Genomic DNA, 25,589 nt, shown 5'->3' with positions numbered 1-25,589 from the left:
TCCCCGGGGCAGAGGCTGCTGCGTGCCTGCTGTTTGTCACCAGTGACGTTCCTGCCACTGACATCCTGTAAAACAGCAAATGGATAAAAAGAATAACCTAAACCATGGATTTGTGGCGTCTCACAGTTATTTTGCTGATGCTGTGTATAAGGATTAACATGGCCATTGTTCCAGTATGATATATGTTGTGTCTTAACGAACAGCTTATGTATTTTACTTAGCAGGAGCTGGCCAATAAAGTATTAAGAAGCCAAATTTGGGACTTGCTTTCCTTTCATATTAAGATGCAAAAGTCTGATTTGTACTGCCTGTAAATTTGCCGTATCTCAGCATGCAAATACTCCTGAATAATTTAGGCTTTCTTTAAGAAGCGAAATACCCAGAAAAGATTAATATTCAACAGACGTCCATCATCCAAGCAAACACTTTCTTTTTTTTCTAAAACTGTACCGAGTTTCTCATAAATTCCCTTAATGGGACAGAAACCATCCTGGTCCTTCTTCATAAGGCTTGTCTGTTTGCCTCAGTTCATGAATTTGACAGGAAAACTTTGCCTGCATAAAGCTTAAGACTGTTTGGCCCCTTGGAAGGACAAGAGAGGATGTTCTTTGAACACTCACCCAGACCCAAAAGGGAATAACAAAGAGGACAGCAGGAGGAAAGCTGGGATCTGAGGTCATGTTTGAGCCTGTAGGAAGAGGAGATGGCAGAAGCCTGGCTGGATGCAGCTTTGCTCACACACCCCCTGCCTTGGTGGACGGGAGCAGGGTGAGGGTCACTGAGGCACTCCCGGGGTGTGCATCCCACTCTTGTAACTTTCTGCATGTTCTAATGTGGCAGTCAGGAACCAGGACTCCCACGTTTCCATTTTGAGAGTGGAATTCACTGAAACATAAGCAGGAGAACTGAAACATAGTGTGCTTCAGGCTCAGGTATCAGCAAGAGAAGGTTTTGTCTCTCTGACACACCTACAGCTGATACATCTGTGAGGAAAGGGGTGTGAGTGCATCAGCAAAGGTGTGTGATTCACCCATAACTGAGTGGGTACAAAAATAATCAGGTTGGGATTATAAAATAAGCATCAGCTTTAAAATTTATGTCTCTGTTCATAAAGCCAAGATTTCTGGTAAGAAACAACTCCAGCAAAATATAAATGGGCATTGATTATTAATTTTGGCAGAAGTTCAAGTTTTTCTGAAGTCTAAGGTGGTCTCTGGTAGCTCAGCCTCCTGGCAGGTGAGAACCAGGTTTGTGTTTTGAACCTGGAGCTCAACTTTTGTGGGTCCAAATGCTTTTTTTTGGCCTTGGAGCAGCTGGCAAAGGATTTATTTCAGATTGTGAAGTCACAGAGGCAGACAACAAGTCACAGCAGGGAAGAACTACTCTCTAAAAACTGTTGTTCTAAGACCAAATGCCCAAGACATTGATCATTACAGAGGGTAACTGTAAAGGCTGGAGGGAATTAATGGCTTCTTAGAGCTGATATGGTCCCACAGAGGAATTCCAGGCAAATGGCTCTGGAATAAATGATGCTGCTCCTACTTGTTGGAGAAGCAAATGAGTTCCCTTAACTACAGAGCATCTTCAGCCACTTCAGCTTCCCAGGACAAGCTTGTGGACACAATGCCTGTTTGGAAGGCCCAAATATCCCTGTATGAGCAATGGTTGAACCCCCTTGCCTCATCCTATCAATCCTTTAATTTGAGACATTTCTTGCCCAGAGCATGACTCTGCAGCCACAGCAAATCCTGCCTGCCCAGCATCCCCTGGTCTCAGTGCAAGAGGGCAGCCTGGCAGCAGGATCAGCTGGGTGGGAGTTGGGAAGGACTTAAGTGAGGGATCAGAGAGAATCCCTCTCTCATCTCTTCTTTCTCTAAACTACCAATAATGGAAGTTTAGGGAAAGGAGAGTCTCTGGGAGCATTTGGGAAGCCAGGGCTTGGTATTTTATTAAAGTGCTGCACCTGACAGAAAGGCTATAAACACAGCCATTTAAAAAAACCCAATGTCTAGTCCCTTCATGTCAAGTTGCAGAGTCAGGTAAGAGTATTTATTTCAATAAATAATCAAGAAGTGTCTTCAATCAAGTGACAGCTTGTTCTCATACTGTAATTAAGTTTGAAGCTCAATTACTATTGTCTAAGTCAATGGCATAGACAGGATTATTACAGGAGAATCCCCAGAGATGCCAAGATTGGTACAGAGGGGTGGAAATGAGAGTTCAGTGTAAAGCTGAGTGTAGCCCAGGCCAGATCTTGCTGCTGAGCTGGTCCTGGGCTGTACCCTAGAGGCACACATCAGTCATGGAATTGCCAAAAATCCTTTCTGCAGCCTGTAAAGGGAGGTGAGAGGATGTGTGAAAGCAGGAGCTAGCCCTGAGAAAATCAGTGCAAGCTGGACATCAGCTTCTGGGGCTGGATGGGGCAGCAATGTGCACTGGCCCCATCCCCCCCTGTGCTGGGCAGCACCCAGAGCCCCAGGGCAGCAGGGCAGGGGGGATTCTGCCCCTCTGCCCCACCCTGCTGAGCCCCCCTGCAGGGCTGCATCCAGCCCTGGGCCCAGCACAGGAAGGACAGGGAGCTGCTGGAGCCAGGCCAGAGCAGGGACACCAAGGGGATCAGAGGGATGGAGCAGCTCTGCTGGGAGGAAAGGCTGAGGGAATTGGGATTGTTCAGCCTGGAGAAGAGAAGGCTTTGGGGTGACCTCATCACTGTGTTTTTTCAGCATTTAAAGGGGGATTAATAAGAGAGATAGGGGCAGAGTTTTAGCAGGACCTGCAGCAATAGGACAAGGGGTTATGGTTTTAAACTAAAAGAGGATCAATTTCGATTCGATATAAGGAAAAAGTATTTCACAGCGAGGGTGTTTCACGCAGGAATAGGCTGCCCGAGGAGGCGGGGGATGCCCCACCCTCAGAAACATTCAAGGTCAGGTTGGATGGGGCTCTGAGCAACCTGATCTGGTTGAAGATGTCCCTGCTCGTCGCAGAGAGGTTGGACTGGATGACCTTTAAAGCTGCCTCCCACCCCGAATTATTCGCTGAATCTGTGACTCCACATGTGTGTGCTGGGCGCTGCCAGGCGGCTGTGGCTGTGTGGGAGCTGCAGCTCGAACGTGCAGCTGCATTCTGCGAGCTCGTTATGCTGCGGGGCTCCGAGCTCCTCTCCTTCCCCCACCTCCTCTTCCCCACCAGGCTGTTTCCTCCAGCTGCAGCAGAACAGCTCGGCCACACCGGCAGGGCTGGATGGGGACAAATCGCGGCAGCGGCAGGGCTGAGGACCTCCCGAGGTGAGGGACCAGCCCTCCCATCGCTCCCTGAGGACTGCCCTGGACACTGCTGGCGTCCAGCTCGCAGATGTTTTCCCTCAGCTCAGCTCTGGTTACTGCCCGAGAGCTCCACTTCATCCTTGCAGCTTCCAAGTCCTTCAGCTGCTTCTCCTGTTTGTGCTGAGGGACCAGGGAAGGCACCAAAGCCTAAACTGTGTATTCCCACTCCAGGGGACGAACGAGGCGAGCATCATCGAGTTTACTTGGCTTGCATTTCATGAAATAATTTAAAAAGTGTCTTTAGCTTTGGAGAACCTGGGTGGTAATCCTAAACACAGGGGTTCAGATGTCACACTGCTGGGATGCTGCTGCAACTGGCTCGGAGCCTCAGTGCAGCTTAAGCTCAGGGCCCTTTTGAGAACTTCTTGGAAAGTGAGGATGGTTTTTCTCCCCCTCCCCATTTGAATTTGTTCATGAAGTTCAAAAGGAAATGGTGCCTCTGAGCTGCCAATAGATGTCTAAGATAATGAATACACTTTTTTCCAAAAAAAAGAAGAGCTCAGTGCTGATGGAAGTACTGTTTGTACACACAAAAATCCTCACTATAACACAATCCAGAAGTTATGATGATCATTTCATTTATTAAAAAAAGTTATGTTTCCTTTATCTCTCCTTGCCAAGTGGTGTCCTGTTATGAAGAAGTTTCCTGCTCTTGCCTGTCCTTTCTAGCTGCCTGTTTGTGTTCCAGGTGTCACAGCTTTACATTTCTTCCCAGCTCTGCATGAAGCACCACCACCACCCCACAGAGCTTTTCATAAGCCCTTTCCCCTCCTGCTGTGAGCTCCCAGCATGGGACCCTGCAGGAAGCCTGATGCTGAGTGTCTCTCTGGGGCTTGACCAGCAGCTCAGGGCCAGCCAGCGTGACCAGGGGCTTTGCCACGGTGCTGGTGCTCGGTGTCAGCAGCACGGCGTGCTCCGGGCCCTGCTGTCCCCTCAGTGTGGGCTTGCCACCAGTGCCCTGGTGGTGGGCACCATCCTGTGCACCTGCACTGACATCCAAACTTGGGCTGCTCCCCCCTGAGCACTGCAGCCTCTCCTGGCTGTGCTCTCAGTGAGCTTTGCTCTCAGCCCTGGGGATCACCTCTGGGCACGAGGAGCCAGCCCAGGCCCCATTGTCTCCTCCACACTTCATCTGCTGCCAAGGAAAGTGCCAATTAGTGCCAGCTGTCCTCAGCTGCTCCTTGCAGGGCTGAGAGGGGGCCTGGAGCTGGGCCCCCTCTCGTCTTCCCTTTGTAGTGTCTGACTCCCTCAGTTTGCCCATTGATGTCCAGGGATTTCCTAAAAAAAAAAAACAAAAACAAACAAACATAAAATCCTTATTCAGGCAGCTTGATGTCCAGTGCCCTGCTTTATTTCATATGTTTGAAGTGTAACAGATTATTAGTAAAATAGAGCAATGTGGTAATAACTCCCCATACTGTGAGGATGCTCAGAAGTCAGAGCAGCCTGGCCTGCGGCATTTGCAGCCCTCTCACCCATCTGCACTTACTGGTCCTTGGCTGCTCTCCGAGTCTGGCACAACCAGCCAGAGGAAATCAAGAGGTATCTCCTAAAAGGAAGTATTTCTGGGTTTGAGGTGGTCACCAGCACCATGGTGCCACCAGAGCAAGCTGAGATGGCACCAAAGAGCAGCAGCACATTTCCCAGCACAGGTTAGCTCATTTAGTCATCATTCCCAAAAGCTGAGGATCTTAGCTGGAGTTTAAGCCATCCCACAGGGCTGAGTGGGTAAATCCGTGCCCATCCTCTCACCACTGGCACGCTGGTGTGCAGTTGTGTTTGAGCCTGACCTGGGACATCTGTGCTCCTGGGAGGTGTCACTCAGCCTTGAGGGGCAGCAGGTGCCCTTTGGCCATCCAGCCCTGCTGAGGCTGCAGGACTCAGGTGATGGCTTTGTCACCTGGGGTGGTTTTGACAAAACAGTCCTTTTCCAGCCTGAGAAGCAAGAACACTGTTGCAGCTTCAGGACCCAGAAGTATAAAAACCAGCAAACTGAGGAGAGTAGTGTGGGAGGATGGGACTTCATAACCTGAAGCTGTAATTGGACAATTAATCCCAATATGTAAAGAGACCAAAATTTATTAAAGTGTGAAAACTTGCGACCAGTCATCCATCTTGAGTAGAGCCACAGCTGGGCTCTTGTACTGCCCAGGGTATATATTCTTTGAAGGCCTTTTAATAAATACCTGCTTTATTCCTTTAACTCTGTCTAGCCTATGTTCCAGGTAGCCTCCCTAGGCATCAGTTTGAGCTCAGGCCATACAAACCAGTCTCAGTTCCAAGTAGCAACTCCCTGCAGGGTCACAGCACAGGGCGCTGCACGGAGTCAGGCAGAAAAGACAGAGGTGGAAAGATTTTGCCATAAAGTAGGAGGCAAGACAAACTATTTTTTTGTCTGAAGCCATTGCTTCAAGTGGCATTCCTCACCCTGGCAGTAATTCCCAGCTACCAGCCAGCCCCTCTGGCCTCACCGATGGCACGCGGATAACGCCGCAGCCGGTCGCTTGGCCATAGCGTGTTTGCAATTTATAGCTGACTTCCCCAGAGCCCTGCTAAGTCACTAAGCAGCCTTGTGGTCTGAGCAAAGGTTTAGGAGCCAGGAAAATCTGGGATGAATCATTTGCTCACGCACTGGTGACCTGAGAAAATCAGTTGACCTCCTTGTGCCCGGGCTGTGAGAGCGGCCACCAGGAGCCCTGCAGATGTCAGGGACTTGCCTGGCTGCAGCCAAGAGCAAGTCCCTGGCCCTGGCAGCAATTGTGGAATGCACAGGGTGTGTCCCAGAGACAGGATCCCACAGAGCTGCAGCCACTCAGGCTGCCTTGACGGGGGTGCCAGCCCCAAGCCCTTTGAAAGCCGAGGGAAGACTTTCAGAGATTTCTGTGTGTTGCAGCTCGGGACTCACTCACTTCCCTCCAGTGTCTGTCTGGATTTTGAATAGCTCATATAATATGTTATAAATGACAATTAAAACATAAAATGAAGAGGGGAGCAGATGGCTTCAGGCAACATTTAAAAATACCGAGACTATTTCTAAATGCAGATCACCAGATCCAAAACAGCCCTGGGCAGACTTAGCTGAAGGTTATTTGCTGGCCTGGCTGAAAGGACATGTGTGGTCTCCATCAGTTCTCAGAAGATGTTGTTAATGGGACATTTTCTGGCAAAGGCAGGAGGGGACACCCCTCATGGCAGTGCTGAGGACACAGACCTTCACTCCTCTCTTTTGAGAAGGGAGCAGCGACAAAGGCAGGCTGGATCAATGCCCCTGCTTCACCCTGAGGAAGGTGCTGTGCTGGAGGTTGGATCAGGGGAGAGGAGCTGTGCAGTGCCCTAAATTCCCAGCCATCTTCTCCCTTCTCCTTAGGATGTGGCTGCTGACACCATGGGCATTCTCTGCCACAGCAATATCCCAGCCACATCACACGGTCCCAGCAGTGACACAGCTTTGTTTCCTTCTCTGACACTTCAGCTGACAAAACTTCTGCCTCCAAATATTTGACCATATGGGGAAAATTACAGGGACCCCATAAGGTAACTTGTCACTTGCCTGGAGAAACTCTGTCTGTGAACGTCTGGCTGGGGGCAGGCCATTGTGAAGGGAGCCCTTGCCACTAAAACAAGGCAAAGTAAAAGGCATCTGCAGGAAAAAAAGAGGTGATCTGGCAGCACCATACCTGCCTAGATTTTGTGTGAGTGCAGAAGCACCACATTCAGCCACGAGACAGCTTCACATTTGTGCTCCTTGCCTTGGAGGTGATGACCTCGAGCAGGATGGGCACGGCTCTTCCTCCACAGGCTCAGAGGCCGAATGCCCCAGGCACCACCCAGGGCCATGTGCTGAGACATGTGGGCTATTATTACAGTGCCTGTGCTGCAGAACAAGATTTGCATCCCAAGATTGCATTAGACTGGATTTCCCTCTCCTGGAGAAATGGGAACCAGCATGGCTCGTGGGGAACCAGGTTTGCTTGGCCAGGAAGCAGCACTTGGGCTGAAGAGGAGTCAGATGAGAACCAGGTGGCAGATTCACCCCACATCTTCTGCCCATGGGGACTTCCAGGCTAGGTTAGCTCCCATTTCCAGCTCTGTGCCACAGAGGAGCAGATGGATAAAACTCTACGCCCTGCACTGCCCAAGACATTTGAGTAGATGATCACAGTGGCCACTTCAAGCATTCAAATTAAGAGTTTGATTTTGCCATGTTAAAAATGAACATGATTATAATTTTTCTTTTTCCTCTCTTGAACACGCTTCCACCTCCCGCTTTGCGCTGAGCCCGGAAGCAGAAGTATCACGTTACTGTGAGAGAAGGGAGTCTTGTGGTATTTCCATCCCATCCAGAGCCAGGAAACACAGGCAATTTTGCAAGACTGCTTGTACTCAGTAAATTTCCAGCTTGGTTTATATTTCTGTATTTATTTACATTTGTTCTAGCCATGTAAGAGAGCACTCATCCCAAGTGAGGTGCTGTGGACAAACTTGCAAAAAAACCCCAGAGTTCATAGAACGAGGACCCCGAGCAATAGGGATTTCAGTGGACCAGTGAATCCTCTCTTCAGAAAAGGCACTCAAGATTGACAAAGGCATGGAGAGCCAGCTTCTGGTAGCACTAATTCTTCGCAGTAACTCAAAAGCAAACTTTCAGTAAATCCCACCGGTAAAATCACCATCCCTGACAACATTTTCTTGTACCCTTGAGACCTTCCCTTGAACTTTCTTCCTTGCCTTTCTTTCCCTGCCCTGTAACACATCACGTTCACAACTCTCACAGTCTGGGGCCAGGTGCACAATACCCTGCTAGCGTCTTCCCACATCCCAGCTGACAACCAGGAATCCGGACAGATGTTTGCACCTGCATAGGAAGAGCCATGGACTTTTGTTCCAGGGACCAAGGTCTCCTCTCCTGACTCCTCCATCAGTGGCAAAGCCCTGCCACAGGCAGCAGGATTTGCATTTCTCATGGGAGGGCAGTGCTCACACCAGCTTTGCTTGTTTAGGGCCGCAGCCAACCCGTCCCGTTCCTGTTCCAGTGTTCCCAAATACCCTCAGACCGGGCTGTGTGTGTGCAAACCACACACAGCCACACACAGCACGAACACCTCAGCCCCTAGAACAGAAAGATGAAGGGCTGAGAGGAGTTTGGGGATCACCAGGAATTCTGCTGGCTTTATCGAATTGGGGTGGGAGTTTTTGTGCCAGACAAAGCCTCCGCTGCAGCTCCCCAGTGGGCTGCAAATGGGCTGGAACCAACCTCAAAGCCAGCAAAAGTTGACTTGAAAAAAAAAATAATATAAACTCTGAGTCAACTTCTATCATCCAACACCGACTCTCGACTGAAAATGGCTTTTTAAAACCCTCTTTCTGGGTTGTCCCGTGCTCTGCTGGACACAACTGTGGGTGTCTACAGCAGGGACTGAGTTAACACAGGTCCTGGGTGTTTCATCCTGTAATGCTGGCAGGGCAGGGAAGAAGAAGCAAGGAAAGATATCCTTTTATCTTTGGTAAGGGAGCAAGTGCTCCTAGGGGAGGATTGTGAAATTCAGATTGACATATCCCAGTTGAATGCCATTACAGGAAACATGGAGCATTTGCCCAAAATCCACAGTTTCTGTGGCCGCTCAGTGTTATTTGGGACAAAACCTATAAATGTTGCAGATTTTGGGGGCCAGAAGGGAGTAACTTATAAAGGGAATTTGGGCCTTTGGGCTGTAACTGGATCCCCCCACTGCTCTTGCCATCTGAATGAAATCTGAATGGTGACAGAACCCACCCAAAGCAGTGGCTGGGCTGACCCCACAGCCTTGCACACGGGTGTGCGTTGCCTTGGCAAAGGCCACATGGCTGCTCCAGCAGGGGATGGAGACTGCAATGATTTACCACAAAAAGGGCTGCTAGGAAAACCTCCTGCTTACATTGAGTCAGATATTGGATGTTGACGATCTACAACATTTAAACAGAATTATTAAGATATAAGAACACCATGCTCCTACACATTTTAGCTTATTGCTTTGGTTAATCAGTAAACCCCGTGGTCCAGGACGTGCCCAGGTCTCACCTTACCTGAGTGGCAGCAGAAAAAGGTGGAGACACGGAGAAAGAAACTTCCAGTGCAAAAAGAAAGTTAACTCTTGGCTGTTTGCAGCAAGAGAAAAACGTGGAAGTAGCAAAGTTAGAAAGTCTTCAGCCTTGCAGCTTCCTGCTTCGGTCTGAAACAGTGCAGCATATAAATAGAGGGGGCAAGTGTGAGCTTATGGTAGCAATACACCACTGCACATTATGGTTCTGTGCAAATTCAGGATGTTCAGCACAGGCACCTGTAAGCAGGACTCGTGCTCCTGTGGGCATCTTGGGGCAGCAGAGAGGTTAGCAGCCTTAAATCTCAGCCTTCTCCCCTCAGAAATGAACCTGGCAGTCTACCCCAGAAGATAAGCACGTGCTTTCCAAAGAAAACATCCTCGCCTGCAGATGCTTTTGTCACAGCAGCAGCAGCAGCAATGGTGGAAAGGGAGGAGCAGAATTCACTTGCAGCAGAGTGAGCCAGCGCCGAGGGAGAGGTTTGCTCCCTGAAACACCTCTTGAATTAAAATGTGCCTTGGGGGCAAACATTTTGAAAAAGAAAAGCCCTGGCATTAGGTTCTCAGTCCAGCATGTGAAACTGCTCCCCTTTGGGCTTAGAAGCTTAATGCTGGTTTGGGGCTTTTTAAGTATGATTGTAATCTTAGGTTGAAAGCTTGCTGCATGAAACCCCGTTTTCTCTTAGGATATCCTTTTTGCAACACCATCTAACAAAACTAGTAGTAAACAAGCTCCTTTCTATTTAGCCCTAAAATCATACCAGAGAATCGAAAAGAAAGTTAATTCTACTCAAAATCTCAGTAAGTTGGTGGAACAAGTGCACAGGAGAAACAGCATGCTCCAGTTAATAGGATTTTTCTTACTAATGAATCAGCAGGCTTTTTCTTACTAAGAAAAAACTTTAATTTTTTCCTCATTAATATTGACTATTTGTAAAAAAAAAAAAACAGATGGGAAAAAGGAAAGAAAGGACTTATATGGTGTAGTTTATCAAACACAGGGCTCTTCCATTTTTCACAAGACCACAGATTTCCTTAGCCCAAGTTGAGAGACACAATTTGCCTTTCTCAATTCTTTCACCCAGAGGAGCAGGGAGAGCCCTTGGTCTCTCTCTCAATGTGCTACCTGAAAGAGTTGCACTGTAACATTAAAAAAAAAAAAAAAAAAAAAAAAGAGGACAAAAATGTGCAAAATAATCTCACACAGAAAAGCCTGCATGACCGTATTGTGGAATCATAAAGGTTGGAAAAGATCAGGCAGCAGCAGAATCCTTGAGGCTGTTTGCCTTGAGCCTGCTCATCCCCACCTGGTAACACTTGACCCATCACCATCCCTGCCTCTGCCCACCTGCACCCAGGGCTCCCCTGGCCTCAACAAAGAGCACTCCAGCAAATCCTACACCCAGCTGCCACCCAACCTCCAGGAAAAGTGGCATGCCTGGATCTACATCCTGGACAGAGCAATCTGCACCTGAAATCAAACAAATTCTTGTTTTCCTTGCTGCATTCAGCCTCCATACATTCAGGGCTGAAGGAATGGGTGCACACCCACAGCCTGGTCCCCCACCCAGCCTGCCATTCCCAAACCAGAACACACATTTCCTCCCAGCCTCAGCCCCAAGAATGAGACAGACATATATAAAATGACACATTTTATTAAAAGTTACATTCAGCAGCAATGGACACATTTACTTAAGTAGATTTTAACTGTCAAGGAGCTTATAATTATAAATCTCTCTAAGGCATTAAAAGCTCTTAGATGTTTTAACTTCATTGCAGTAATTTCATATAAATAGGTAAGGTAAATGATACTCGCCTAGGAAAAGGTTACCCCAGCTGCATTAAACAAAGATATACACATAAATATATGTATAAAACAATGATTTTTTTAATAAACTCATTCATGGGGATATTTCACAATCTTTTAAGTCTTGGGGCCTGGCCCTGCAACCATTATCCATGCAAGGAGCCTCCTGTTTGCCTTACCACGTGAGTGTACAGATTGCTCACATGGATGAGAGCAGGGCAGGGCCTAGGTTTTGACAGAAATAGCAAAGATGTCGAAATTGTCAGTGAAATATATTTACAGTCTGTGCAAGTAGCATCACCTACTGTTACTGATTTTGGAGGTCTCTCTGGGAACAGCAGAAAGGCACCGTGGCCAAGGCGAACCAGCATCTGTTCTCTGATTTTGATGCTGTAACTCTCCTTTCTGAAGAGCAGGAGTTGGGCTCCTGAGCCTGAGGGAGCACCAGCAGCACCCACCTGCAGCCCTGAGCTCAGCCTCAAGTTCTTCCAGCTCCAGCAGCAGAAGCCTGCCCTGATGTGCAGCTGCTTTTTCTGAGTGTAAACAAGAAAAGTGCCAACCCATTCCAGTATTAGCCGAGCACACACCCCCCAATAAATAATGAGAGTTTAACTTATCTTATAATTGAACTGTGCTTTGTGTTTTAGAGCCACACTTGTGAGAAAAGGAAATTGCTGTTGCAAGAGAAGCTGTGAGTAGATCTGATTAACCATATGAACTAATTTGAATTAATACAGCTACAGGGTCTGAGTCCCTACCAGCTTACTGCTGACTTTATGTTTGTGGGCAGCTCCTTTGGACATCACCTCTCACAACCAGGGTGCTCTCTGGACTAAGGTCAATAGAAAGAGATTTTCTTCCAGTAAAATACACAAACCTCTGATTTCTACACTATTTTTGAAGGACACAACTGAAGCCAATGGGAGATGTTTTAGTGGAAGAAGATATAAATATATAGCTACAATATATTACTTTTATCTCAGCCACATCACTGCCACAAAAAATAAGAAAAAAAAAAGTAGCTTCAAGAACTGGCTTGAATTAGGGATAAAGAGAGTGAAATACCCCTTCCTTCCCTTTACTCTTGGCCTGTTGGTTTGAATAGTGCCTTAACAGGACAACAGCATTTCTCCAGGAAGAAACTGAAAAATATTTACACCAATAATAGTTTTTCCTTTGATCACAATGGCTTTTATAACAAAATGAAAATTTTACAGGGGCAAATCATTGCAAAAATATTTTGCTTTAAAAAGTGACTCCATGTAACGAGAGGTGCATTTTCAAATGTGAGACAATCTGGTAACCAAAACCCACTGAAAATGAAAGAGAACTGAGGACACAACTCCCATTTGTGCCCCTCGATTTTCTTCCTAAAAGACAAAAGAGTCCCCTAGGGCTTTGTGGAAACCCTGTAACTTTTCTTTCAAGCCATCCCAAGAAATAGAGGATAGAACAGAAACCTGCACTGGTGACTTAGCTGCTGCCTTTTGTAGGGCTGAGAGCTGGAAGGAGCTTCTCTGATGTTGCCCCCTGTTCCCCACCAGGTTTCCCTACAAACCCCTGGAAGTGGGAAGGGCAGGCAAAACCATCAACCCATGATCTGTAGCTCAGAGGAAAGCTGGCAGAATTTGGTGTTTATTTACTCAAATCAACTCTTGCTGAAGATGAGTTTATGGAAGGTAATGACACCATTACATTTCTGTACAAAAAGACATTTCTAAGCTTTTTTGTAAAAAATAAAATCCCATACACGCTTCAAACTACAGGTATAATTTTTTTCTCCCTGAATCCTCCATTGGAACTTGAATTTAAAACACAGTTTCACTTCTCAGTATGTGAAACCTCACGGCCACATTAATCGAGAACATCTGAAGCCAGGAGAAAGAAATCACTTCCAGTTATGTTGTCAGTATTATGTGCATAACATTCCCACAGCTGTAGATCCATTGTGCTCCATGTTATAAATAAGAAATTGCATGGTGACAGCTAAAATTCAAAAGCGTTAATGTTTCTCTTTGCAACTTTTTCTATTTTTTCCTTTTTGTTTTTTTTTCTTCCTCCAGTCTTTTGAGGTTTCTCCCCTTTCCCTCCTAGTAGAAGTTACTTGAAGCAACATCACCGCTGATGGGCTGACATATTTTTGGTAATTAAAAAATAGTAAATGCCAAGCAAATATGACTAATGTTGCTGTTTGGCAAGTGAGCCAGAGATGACCAATTGACTCTGAGCCAGGCTGTCGTGCTTGCCTCAATAAACACCTCTCCTTCTTCTGCTCAGCTTGCTTCTCCTGGCTCTCCGGGGAGAAAGGGGCTCCCAGGATGTGGCCAAGTGCTGTCCCAGCCTCTGTCCCAGCCTCTGTCCCAGGCAGCCCTGGAGCCGGAGCCCAGCGCAGCCCAGCCGGGCCAGGCAGGGAATACAAACGAGCTGCCTTGTATCGCTCACATTCTAGGTTGTGGTCCCTCTCAACCATGAAAAACAGCTACAAATTGTTCCCAGAGCTAAACCACTTAACATCTTGGCACTTGGTTGTTTTTAACTTTGTAACAATAGGCACTGTTCACTCCTCTCAATCTCAGTTTTTTATTCTATAATAAAGCAGGAATACTGATGAAAGGCTAGTCACGGCTTCTCCCCGTGGTATCAGGGTGGTGGCATGTGATGATTCACATGGGGTGTGTTTGATCCAAGAAAGCCCAGCCTCTGCTTATTCTTCCTTTGTTCTGTCATCTAAGGTGGAAAGGCAGAGAGAGACGAGTTGAGATTTTTTTTTTCTTTTTACTATTATTTAGCAGTCACAGAGCAAGATACATATAAGCAAAACAACAGGGAGTGGAATTCTTTTCTTCAGCATAGAAAATTACAAGTAAGGGATGTCTTTGAAGTGGGAGATCTGTTTCCTGCAAAGTATGGACATTTTATTCTCATTTATACATGATTCTTATCCCCCGGCAGGTCTCACAGAGTATTATTTGTGCTGCTATTGTGCTGTGTAGCCCTGCAGAGGGTCAGCGCTTGCACTTGGTGCTGTAGAATCACTGAACGAAAAGATGGCCCCGGCCACACAGAGTTTAAATTTAAGCCAGGAGAGAACAGATTCAGCCAGAGGGGGATGAAAAAAATCCCACCAGGATGTTGTGGGTAAGCACAATGAGCAATGGTCTCAGCACATCCAGCCTAAACCTTTGTTGGGTTTTTCACAGGGAAAAGTTTTAAGGAGGGATTTGAAGGGGAATAATTAGATAACTCTGTTGATGCCACTGAAGGGCTTCCCATAAAGAAAACACAAAGATGCTTTTCTGAAGCTGTAATGAGCAAAACAGAGGTGACCAGCACCTGTAGCAAAAAGGGAGCTGGCCTTTTGATCCTGAAGGGAGAGCAAACACACCAGGCAGGTGATGTGGGCAGGAGCAGGGCTTTAAGGGAGGCTTTAAGGGAGGCCAGCAGCTTGTGCTCCATATGGGAGAGCAGAGGGAGCCACAGGAGTGGCACCAGCACAAGGGTGACACAAGTAAAGCAACAGGCTCTGCAAATTGTTTTCACAAGGGCACTGCTGATGTTCTCAGTGGGGGAAAAACCCAAGGGCTGTACACAGAAGGCTTTTTTCCCCTCCAGGCTCCCATCAGTATGCAGCTATTCCTGACACTACACTGGCTTTCACTGCTGGGTTATGCGGCCCCTCATCCCTTCTGCAGTTTCCCCTCTGTCCTTACACACTCACCAGGAGCATTTCATGACTAATTCCCCTCCAGAGCCTTCTCCTTACCTGATCTCTGCTGTTCCTAACAGAGTACACTTTCACTCCAAACCCTTATCGGTGTATCTACCCAGAAAGCTTGCTGGAGGGAAAGATAAAACCTTCCTGAGACAAAAGTCTCTTTTGTAACACTGTCCTGACTGCAACTTGATGGAAGGCAGCGCCTTCACCCACACATACTCACTTTGCTACCCACGCAGGGCACTTACCTGCTCCTTGAGCTCAGCCAGCTGACTGGAAAGCTGTTTCACAAGGCTCATGGTTGACTCCAGCCTCTCCTGCAGGTTCCTGATTTCATTTTGTTCACTGTCGCCTTCATTGCTAACCAGAGACATGGCTCTCATACGAGGGAACCAGTCCAAGTTCTTCTCCTACATGGGTATTAGAAAAATAAGGCATGTTGGTAGGGGTTCATGCAGGGTACTAAGCTTAGACTAGAGAATGAAAGCTCAGAAGGACTTCTGCTCAGTGGATGACCCACAGCAAGTGAGCTTAAGCAGTAAATTCAGAAAGTATTTCAAATGAGCAGTTTTATTCTTGGTTTTCATTAGCTACAGAGAAGGTACCAACTGGAAAATATGGGTTCTCCACAGCTGCACCTGCACTGCAGTGTGGGCAGTGTTGGCACAATCACCTGTGGCTCTGGCAAGCAGAAATGTCCCTACTGGGAAGACTCCTCTGGTACACCAGGAAACCCTCAGTGCTCCCTGTGCTTTGCTTTGAAGTGTATGCAGGGACACATTTCCCCCCTGTCTCTTCAGCTTGGCTGGTCTCCATCTATTTCGGCTGTCCTTGCAGCAATGTCAGCAAGGCAACACCAGGAAAACAAGACAAGAGCCTTCCAGACCAGCCTCAAGCACTTCTACTGGAAGAGCAGAAGGACCTGGAGCCAGCTGCCCACAATAGGAGATGTGGGGTCCTGCGAACAGCTTAGGCTTCAATGTGCTGTTCAGACTGTGCATCTTGGATAAATGCACGCACAACCCCGGGGCCAAGGGCTACCCTGCACTGCATGGAACAGCACTGAGCTGGGTGTTTCTTTATCCATGCACTCAGGCTATGAATTCAGCCATGACCAAACCACTGTAAACAGATGATATGAGTCAGGAAGGCGCTGTGTATCCGCACGAGCCCGAATTGTCTCCATGGCTCAGGGGCACAGATATTTGTGTGCAGAGCTTAACAGATGGAGGAGACAGAAGGGTGCAAGACTAGGAGGAGTGGCAGCCACGTGGAAAGCAACCCGCTTTGCCCGAGAGCAAGGGAACAGAGCGGGTCCTGCAGCGGGCGGCATGCACACACCTCTGCCCTGTGCCTGGCGGGCGGCGGCAGGACGTGGCTGGGCCACGTGCACTTGATAACTTGAGAAGAGAAGCAGAATGAGTGTGTTTCTTCCAGTCCCCTGAGCTGTGAATGGCCCCACACAAATAGCACTGTGCTGGGAGGAATAGAAAGGAGCTCTTGCCAAAGTCCACCTACAAGACACCTGGAAGGCAGGAGCTCTGCTACTTATGCTGTCCAGGTATTTGGAAAAGTTTTAAGTCCGTCAAACTGATCATAGTCTTAGACTTTGCCTCTATTTTTCCTATGAAAATAGAGAAGCCAGTGAGGATTCTGCAGCATTTACAGCTGGACAGCCCTGGGCAGGCTATGCCTGAGCAGGGTCCAGGAGGGCTGGTCTGGCAGAGCTGTGAACCTGGGATACACCAAGGCTTTATCGTGCTTCCAGGAGGATTTCCTTTCACCTCTGTAGTGCTCTGTCCTGATCACCAAACCCTCCCCTCCTACAGCAGCATGATTTAGAAACAGCTAGGCTAAGCCTGAGTGAGCATGGCAGCACTAACAGTACTTGTGTTTGTCCATTCTTTGTGTTAGCCCAGTCCCCTCTGTTGCTCTGGATAAGACTAAATGCAAAGCTGTATGAATTTTAGCTTTTTTTCTTCTTTTTAACTCAAAACTTCCAATGGGTTTTTGCCTGGCTGTGCAACCCCTGGTCCTGTCCCTAAATCACCAAAGATGCCCAGGGAGCAGGAGCGTGTCCCCGGGTTGCATTTTGCAGCCCCGGGCTGGCAGCCGTGGGCGCCGGTGGAACGCGGCCTCTTTGCTCGCCGCTCACTTCTCCAGCCTCGTGATCTCATTATGACAATTTACTGTGGTTACACATGATGCCATTTTCAATGGGTCATAACTCATTCAAATCAAAACCTGTTTTCACCAGCTCTGCTGGTGAGCTCGAGAGGAGCGCACGTGACCCTCCCTGTGGATATCCCCAGCTGACACGCCGAGCGGGAGGATCCTGTTTCTGCCACATGCGGTCCTGCTTACAAGACCAGCATTCATCTTCCACCAGTGCACGCCGATATTTATTTTAAATTTATTTTGGCTAGGATGTAGCAGAGCATTCATCACGTGCCTGGTGTCGAGCACAGGTGTACTCATTTATACTAAGCTTAGTTTGTGCACAGTGCCTTTCTGGATTGATGCCTTTTTGGTTTTTTTTTTTTTTTCAAAATGTTTGCCAGCAAATTTGTCTGCCACTACAGGCACAGAACTTTAATTCAAGGCAGTTACAGTGAACAGAGCTGCACTTGTACCTGAATGTTTCCTGGAAAGCTTTGGTATCTGTACTCATTACAGCTCCTCCTGCTTGAAACACCTGAGGATACCAAATGCAAGGCCATAGGAGCCAGCGGAGGGAACAGGAGCCCTTTCAAGCCTCGCAACAACGCCAAAGTCCCTAAAGCCAGGCTGCGCAGGGAGAGCAATCTGAGACTCCATCATTGTGGCTCCTCTGTCTGCCGAGTACTGCTGCCAGGATTGTGAAATGCATTTTGCTAGTTTTGTTTTTTCCGTCTGCCACTCCCTCACTCCTCCAGGACACAAGGCAGAGACCTCCGGCTGCTTTGGAAAGATTTTTGTAGACTGACTCTGCACCTCACTGCAGCATCCAGAGGAATCTGTGCAGGTGCCAGACACCCTGGCTGTCCTGAGGCTGCCAGTGTCACCTGCTTCCCTCCTCCTCCAGACATTACACTGCCTGGAGAGAGGGGATGGCTAGGAGCAGCTGGAGACAGGGATGGCACAGGCAGCAAGCACCTCACCCGCTGCCACACGACGCCGTGGAGCTCACGGAGCAGATGTGGTTCTGCAGCTGGAACCACCCTGCACCACGTGCCAGCTCATCTCGGCCACCATGAGCCACAGAGTCACGGGACTTCAGCGACAGACTCACGTGTGCCCAGTTATTGCCTTCTTAGAAATGCTGTGACAATCTCTTCCAGGAATGAAACCCAGGCGTGGTTTGGTTACATATCAGGAAAATTTGGGCCTTTTTTTTTCCCAAAGTATTGTGGAGGATCAAGCAAGGATTTGATCCAAGTTCTAAGAGAAGATGATGGTTTGCATGGACTGGAGACCTCCTGAAAAGATGCTGCTGACTTTTGTAGGTGGCAGAGAGGCAACAGGTCAAATATCTGCCCACGGGTCCCACTTGGAGTGCCCAGAGATGTGTTAGGTGCAGGCCTCTTGGTTCTCAGCTGCAGTACACATCTGATGAAATCAGTCCAGCTGTGTATTTTTGTCATGCAAAGGATCAGAAAGATTCGAAATTCGGTAGGAGACACGTTATAGCCTGCCGAGCTGTCTTTAGGTTAAAAATACTTACCTAGGTTTCACTGATAGTTCCTTTATAGTGCACACAGCAGGTACTTTCCCTTGCTGAACCACACGCTTTTGCCAGTTAATATGATCTTACTTTTTCATTGCATTATGAACTGCAGAACTTTATTAAAGGGCAGCGTGAAAATTAGCTTTGGCAGACAGCTCTGTTTGCTGAGTCTCTACCACAAACAAACAGCAGTTGGTGCTGGGGACAACAAACTTTTGATCACAGACCTGCCAGGATCCAGAAGGCAAGTTGGACAAGGCTCCTTGGCCAAAAATTTCAGTGTTCATAGGGGGACACGCACTCTTGTGACTGCTCAGCAATGGGAAAGCTATTTTTACTTCAAGGTAATTGCTTGCCAATTAACTGGAGGTCATTAACATGTTTGTACACCCCCAAACATTTGTTCTGGGACTTAAATGTTTATGGGCTCGGTGCAGGGTTCACCTTGACCAACACCTTCAAGCTGTAACATGCAGGGGCACTCCTGGGGGTGTGCAGGATGTTATCTGTCATGCCTTACCTATTACTCTTAGAAATCCAACCATTTTGCCCAGGATAGCATTCACTCAGAAATTTGAACCCTGCCTGGAACAGAGAGGCAATTTAGAGGAGGAAGGCAGGCTGCTGGCAGGGAGCAGGGCAAACCTCTGCAAACAGCTGTCACGGGACTCAATCAACAGCCACCAGGTTAGCCTGAGGTGACACAGCTCGAGCATTAATGAGCTCACAGAGGGTGAGCTATGTGGACGGGATGCTTTTAAACGAAGTAGCTGCCTGGATAAATAATTAATTGTGAAAATGTACCGAAATCTTCTTTCTAAACAACCACTGTTTAAGGCAGTATGTTGTTAGTTGTTATTGTTGTTTCATCCTTGCACAGGAAAGCAGCAATTCACAGCCCACCTACGGATCACAGCCTCTTCCCTCTTCCACACTCTTCCCGTGAGCGTAACTTGTGCCTCGCAGGATCCATATTTAAGCAGACATCTGTGTCCAGGGCACAGCGTCAGCCAGACAGGAAAGCTGCAGGGACAGAAAGGAGCTGCAACCTCCTCTCTGCCAGTTCAGCTGGGGAAAAGGGAAAAAAAAAGGAAAAAAGGCAGGTGGGGCGAGCCAAAAGGCTGCGGGCCAGAGAGACTGCACACGAGCGGAGCAGACATTTGTGTGGCGATCCAGCGCGCTCGCCCCCTCCGTCCTCCCCCTCGGCTGGCGGGGCTCCAGCCACAGGCACAGCTCCCCCAGGGCCAGACCTCTGTGCAGGGCTCTGGGTGCACGTACTCGAGGTGCCCACGGCGAGGGCACATGCCTCAGAAATCACAGGGCTTAGAGGATTTGCTCCTTGAGCTCGCTGGAAAACCTCAAACCCTCCTTCTCAGAGAGGCAGGCTCAGAGCAGAAGTCTGCGTCTGCCTCCTGCAGTTTTCTGTGCAACTCTCTCCTTCCCTTCTGTGGGCTTTCCAGGGGGATGGCAGAGCTGTGGGTAAGTCTTCCCTTCAGCAAAATCTTGCCTTTTTTCTGACTTTGCTGGCTCCGGTTGAGCATGGATGGAGGGAAGACTGAACAAATCTGTTTAGAGTTTCTATAGTTTGTACGAAGCCTCCCTTGAGCCATCCCTGTCCTGTTGGCATAGCCAACTGGCTTCAATCGAGCTCTCACGCTGAGCTGAATCCATGCCTTTGGAGTAATTGGCAGAGGGATGTTTCTTTAGGAGGTGCTGGTTTCACAGGCTAGCAGCAAGATGGATCAGCTGCAACCAGCAGGAAAGACTGGGCTGAGCCTTTAAAAAATAGATTACTAGATAACAGTGAGAGAAAATAGGTCAAAGAGTAGGACAAGGGGGATGAAGTAGAGGAGCAAAGGCAGCCTAATGCAGACTTTCAGCTGGTGCTAGTGCCACGGGCTGCGAGGGCCACGCCGCCGTCAGCTGCGCCAGACTCACTTCTCCAGCACGCTCCAAGGCAGTGGCTCTCAGCCCTGTCCACCCTGTGACCCCTTGTTGCAACATGAAAACAAGGCCTTTCAGGACTTCCCTCCATTCTGTTCACCAGGAAAAGTGGTGGTTACTGCTCATGACTCCTCCTGGGCTGTGACCTGCCCCGCTGCATGCACCAGGGCAGGGGAGCGGCCGCTCTGTCTCCCAGCCCACAGCTCTGCAAGGATCCTTCTCTCCTCAGTGACTCAGCGAGGCTGTCATCGGGAGGGCTGTGCCCAAACAGCAAGGCTGAGAAAACAGGGGTGCTGGAAGCCCTCTTGCTCCTCAGCTAGAGGGTTGCTGAAGGGTGCACAAGAGGAGCGTGGACATCAATCACCAGGAAGGTTTGCTGCTGGCATCTTCATATGCTGTGCTGGGCTGTCCTGGAACACATCTTTGTGGGCAGGCAGCAACCACAGCAGCAGCTCCCAAAAAAACCTCCTACAGCTTTAGGAAGACTGAGCCTCTTTAGAAAGACTGTAGCCTCTCATGTGCCCCTTTGGGTGGGCAAAATTCTGTTGCACTGGTGCTGAGGAGAGACCCTGCTGGTCATCGCGTGGCCTCCAGGGCTGAGGAGTGGCACTGCCAGTCCTCTGTTCCCTCAGCATGAGGGCAAACAAACTGGGCATCAATGCTCTCCAGCAGGCAGCCCCTGCCCTTTCAGGCACAAGAAGGAACAGCTCACTCCCCTTTTCTGGGCCAGCACCTTGAATAAATACTTTAGCGATGGGTACAAAGAGATCTATTTGCTGAGAACTATTCTGTATGTCTGAAATGCAAATAAACCCATCCATTCTTTTCCCAGTGTGCTGCCCATATAAGCAGAGAGGGATCAGTCCAAATGACCTTTTGAAAGCTATTATTTTTTTGTCTAGAGACAGAGTCTGGTCCTAAAAGTCCAGCGTTATGTAGCTCCTATAGCCACCTTAAAAAGGGATTTTCAAGATTTAAGCTATCGCGTGCTTTAGATGACACAGGGCAATAACCACTTTGTGATTTAATCACAGACAATAATAATTTGGTTCAGTGCATGATTCAGCTAATCCACAATTTGATAAACGTTCATCCTAAACTACAAACCCAAATAGCTTTCTGCAAATCCTGTTTGACACTTTAATGTTAAGACTGTATTTGATAAGCAATCTGTGCTGTACAAGAATATAGGGAGGGAAATTAGGAATTGTTATGCATCTATATGCATCCAGAACAGTAATTCAAAGAAAATAAAAATAAACCTTGGCAATTACAGATAAATCTTTATGCAACAAGAGAACTAATAGGTTTGGCTGGGTCTGCACTGGATTGATATGTGCTACAGCTCCCACAGCTCACAGAAAAACAGAAAAACCTGTTACCCCCTGAAAGAAGGTTGAAACCACAACACAGACCCACAGTCTGCTTCAGCAGTGTCATTGATGCATTTACTTTCATTTTAACTCGGCTGAATGTTTTTGAGGGCTGCAACAGAATCTATCACCGTAATTCTGAGTAATTGTGAGTTCTTCAAGACTGATATCCAGGCCAGGCAGTTATAAATGTCTCAGTGTTTTTGTATCAGCATTCCCACTTATGATACCCCTGCAAAAATTATGGTGAGGAATGATAATAAACCCCAAATTGCAAAGAATTTTCTCTGACGCTCTATGGGGCAGTTTAGACACAAACTGAAGCTCTGTAAAGGACAAGCACCACAACATTTCTGCTTATCAAACACGCCTAAGGGACTCTGTATTTACCTCCAAAAGATGGAAATAATAATGAAAGTAATTTTTTCCATAAGTTTGAATGTGCTCTCACACTGCTGTTGTGGGCACACTACATGCCAGCAGCAGGTCTGTGAGTCACAGCCTGTCTCTAGAGAGGAAAAGGCCACCCTGACCCTGGCTGCAGCAGCCACAAGGGGAGAGATCCCACTTCAGCAACTCTGCCCTGAAAGGTGGCGAGCAGAAACCGAACTAAGCAGCTTTGTCTCTGAAGTGGCACATTCCAGCCACTGTCCAGGTGAAACCCAGGGATCTGCAGGTGTGCAGGGACCTCAGGGGGCTCATGGGAGAGCCAGGGCACAGCTCCTGTGGGCTCAGAGCTGGTGTTCCACCCTAGCACTGCTCTCCTTGAAGTCACCTTTGCTCCTGGTGTCATCCCTTCCCCAGGGCACATTTCTGAGTTGTTGCTTTCTTCTGCTGTATCAGTTGCTCTCTGCCACCTTATCTTTCTCATAACCCTGATAATTGATATTGTCCTGTGCAAATATTCAAGAATCCCAACACTACCATCTAAAGCTAGGATTTGGTCCATAATATTTGCGCCCTTAAAATAGATATAATTTTTTAAAAATTATAAATTTGTGTAAAACATGAGTTTATTTTTCCACATTCCTATGTTTTCATGTTGTTAGTGGTTACGAGACATACTTTAGGAAAAACACTTCAGATCATTCATTTAAAATAATTAAATTATTTCTGATATAATCCCTGGATCTAGTGCATAATGAAACATCTGGTAAAGAGGTTAGAAAATAAATGTTCTTGGCTTTTTTTTTTCTTCTTTTGTTAAACAGATGTTGTTGATACAAAACACAGAACTGTAAATCATAGCCTGCATGTGGACACAGACTGTCACTACTGAGCAGAAATTTACTGTGGCTAGATAGAGGTTTGAAAGAGCAATGAATCACTGGCTCACTAACTTTGTTCACGTGGGTATGGTTTCAATATTCTGACATTAAGCGCACATGTCCTTAAAGAAAGGACCTTGTAATGGCAGCCTGGGAGGCTCTGCCTCAGTTCCAGCTGTCTCGGTGTGGGAAGCTCAGCACAATGCCAGGGCAGCCTGTGTGCAGGGGAACGTGGCAGGTCTGTCTGTGCCTGGGGTGCCGCTGTGGAACCCCACAGGCTCAGCTCCCCCAGCGCCGCCGGGGCACTCCTGGCACAGCAGAGGGGCCGAGCTGCCCATGCAGCCCCAGCTCCGCCACCAAAACGCCTCCAACTCGAACCTGTTCCTGCCTCCTCTGCCTCCCCTGCTGCTGCCCACAGCATTTCAGTGAGTTCATGCTTGGTTTGCGGGCCAGGACCCCGCCGAGCCCGGCAGCGGCGTCGCTGCTTCCCGTTGGCTTTGTTGAGAGTGACCAGAATTCCGATGCCTCTCCGGCCCCTTGCCTTTCCCACTCCCACGCCGCTTGCACCAGCAAGCTGGAGCCCCCCTTCTTCTTTTAATATTGATTTTCCTTCACAAAACACGCCAGCAGCACACTCCAGACGCCGAACTCCAGACAAAAGCCAGTGGCATGAATCCCACTGCACTGTAAATGTGCCCTGCAGTACCAGACCACAGACGATGTCTCCTCCTTAGACTCATATGTACCAACCAGCTGGTGAGGACACCACAAATTTGGACCTGCTTTTGTCCATGTGCCTGCTGGTTTGATCCAATGGATCAGGGTCTACCTCCATGGTAAACTCCAAGCCATGACCTCTGCTTCCTGGCTTTTGAAGCGCAGGATTCAGGAGCACATTTGTTTTGGGGATTTTTTTTCACATTTAGCTTTAATTCTCTGGTCCTGTCACCTTGTATTTTGCAAGTACTGTCCATTTCTGGGCTTCAGCTTCAATTTGGTGAAACAGAATCTTTGGGAAATACAAAGACTCAGCTGGAGACTCGTTTTTCAGAGGCTCAGGACTTGACCTTTTTCTCAGCTTTACACAGGCAGAGCTCTGCTGATGGCAGTGCAATTGTTCTGGTTTAGGATGCTGCCAGAGCAGAGGCATTTTGAGTCCTGATCTGAATGTTCCTGCTTCAGGCCTATTTGCACTGATGTATTTTGCACATGGGGCAGTATGAAAGGACAACTGAAAGAATTCTTTGAAAGCTAATAAGAATTACTGACCATCACCACACAGAACAGATTTTTAAGCAATGATACAATCATGCACACACCTTACACATGCACAAAACCATGGAATCATTAAGGTGGGAAAAGACCTGGAAGATCATAAATGCACATATTTGAGTACCACTCAGAAGAGAGGATTAAGATCTAAGTTCCTCTATGAAGCATCTCTTGACAAAACAACCCCAAGCAACAGCCACCTCCCAGCCCTATGGGCTTGAACACTGTCAGCCTGCTCTCTGACCCCTTGCTCTGCTCAAAGGCTTGCCTGTGGCTTCCTCTGCACAGCCAAGAACAGCTCCTTGCCCATGCAGGCACGATGGCCAAGGATTGGCCCCATGGCAGGCCTGGCTGCAGCACACAAGGTGCCACCTATCCACTTGCACTTTTATTCCCTTCAGGAAATAGGTGGGAAACAGCAAAACTGGGCCCTCTACTTGTTCAGGCTTGTGTCTACTGTGGGTTGTTTTCAAGGCTGCAGGCATAGATGAATAAAAGAAAAAAAACACCATGGTACTGCATGACCCTTTATCTGCCTACACTGCATTTTCATTTAGTGCTTTTGCTAGGAAATATTATGGATCCTCTGTACAGATCTGCTTTTTCTTTTTTGTTTTCTTTCGGTCCAGCATTTTAAATGGTTTGCTGTGTTCAGTTAAACTGAATTTTCGCTTGAGAACAAGCAGATGATCAGTTTCACAGGCCTGAACTTAGGATTTTCCTTCCACATCACCCAGCAAAATGAAAAACAGAAACAAAACATTTTAATCACATGTGTATAAAATACACAGGGTTCATTAAACATGATTTAAAGCTGCCTGTTTGTTTTGGAGGCTCTTTAGAGCTCCTACTACCCCAAACTCACAGAAGTGTAATGTGATTCCCAATCTATTGAATTTTGGAGGATGGCTGCAGTGGGTTCCATTATATATAAATTGGATGCAGCCACTTTGCAATCTCCAATATATACTTTTATCTCAAAATGCCCTGTGAGGCAATTGTGCAAAGTACTTTATCAGGAATTGTTGTTTGTAATATTGCAAGAATTCATGATGTAAAAAATACATCAATGCCATTTAAATTGAACAAAATGGTTCCTAT

General features: G+C 47.7%; 1 protein-coding gene across 3 annotated transcripts in view; it reads right to left on the bottom strand.

Moving 5' to 3' along the window:
* Positions 1-11,125: 11,125 nt before the first annotated feature.
* The window catches only part of ITPR2 (inositol 1,4,5-trisphosphate receptor type 2), a 243,028-nt gene continuing 228,564 nt past the window's right edge, over positions 11,126-25,589 (bottom strand). For all 3 annotated transcript variants that reach the window (XM_084205579.1, XM_084205580.1, XM_084205581.1), the window contains 2 exons: positions 15,174-15,335; positions 11,126-13,937 (listed from right to left, as the gene is read on the bottom strand). In XM_084205579.1, the coding sequence (XP_084061705.1) occupies positions 13,851-13,937; positions 15,174-15,335 (249 nt within the window). In that variant the 3' untranslated portion in view covers positions 11,126-13,850. The remainder of the gene's footprint in view (positions 13,938-15,173; positions 15,336-25,589) is intronic.

This window comes from Fringilla coelebs (assembly GCF_963513975.1).
Source record: "Fringilla coelebs genome assembly, chromosome: 5".
Taxonomy (NCBI): Eukaryota; Metazoa; Chordata; class Aves; order Passeriformes; family Fringillidae; genus Fringilla; species Fringilla coelebs.
Note: the sequence above shows the minus strand (reverse complement) of the source record. Positions and strands in the feature narration are given on the sequence as shown.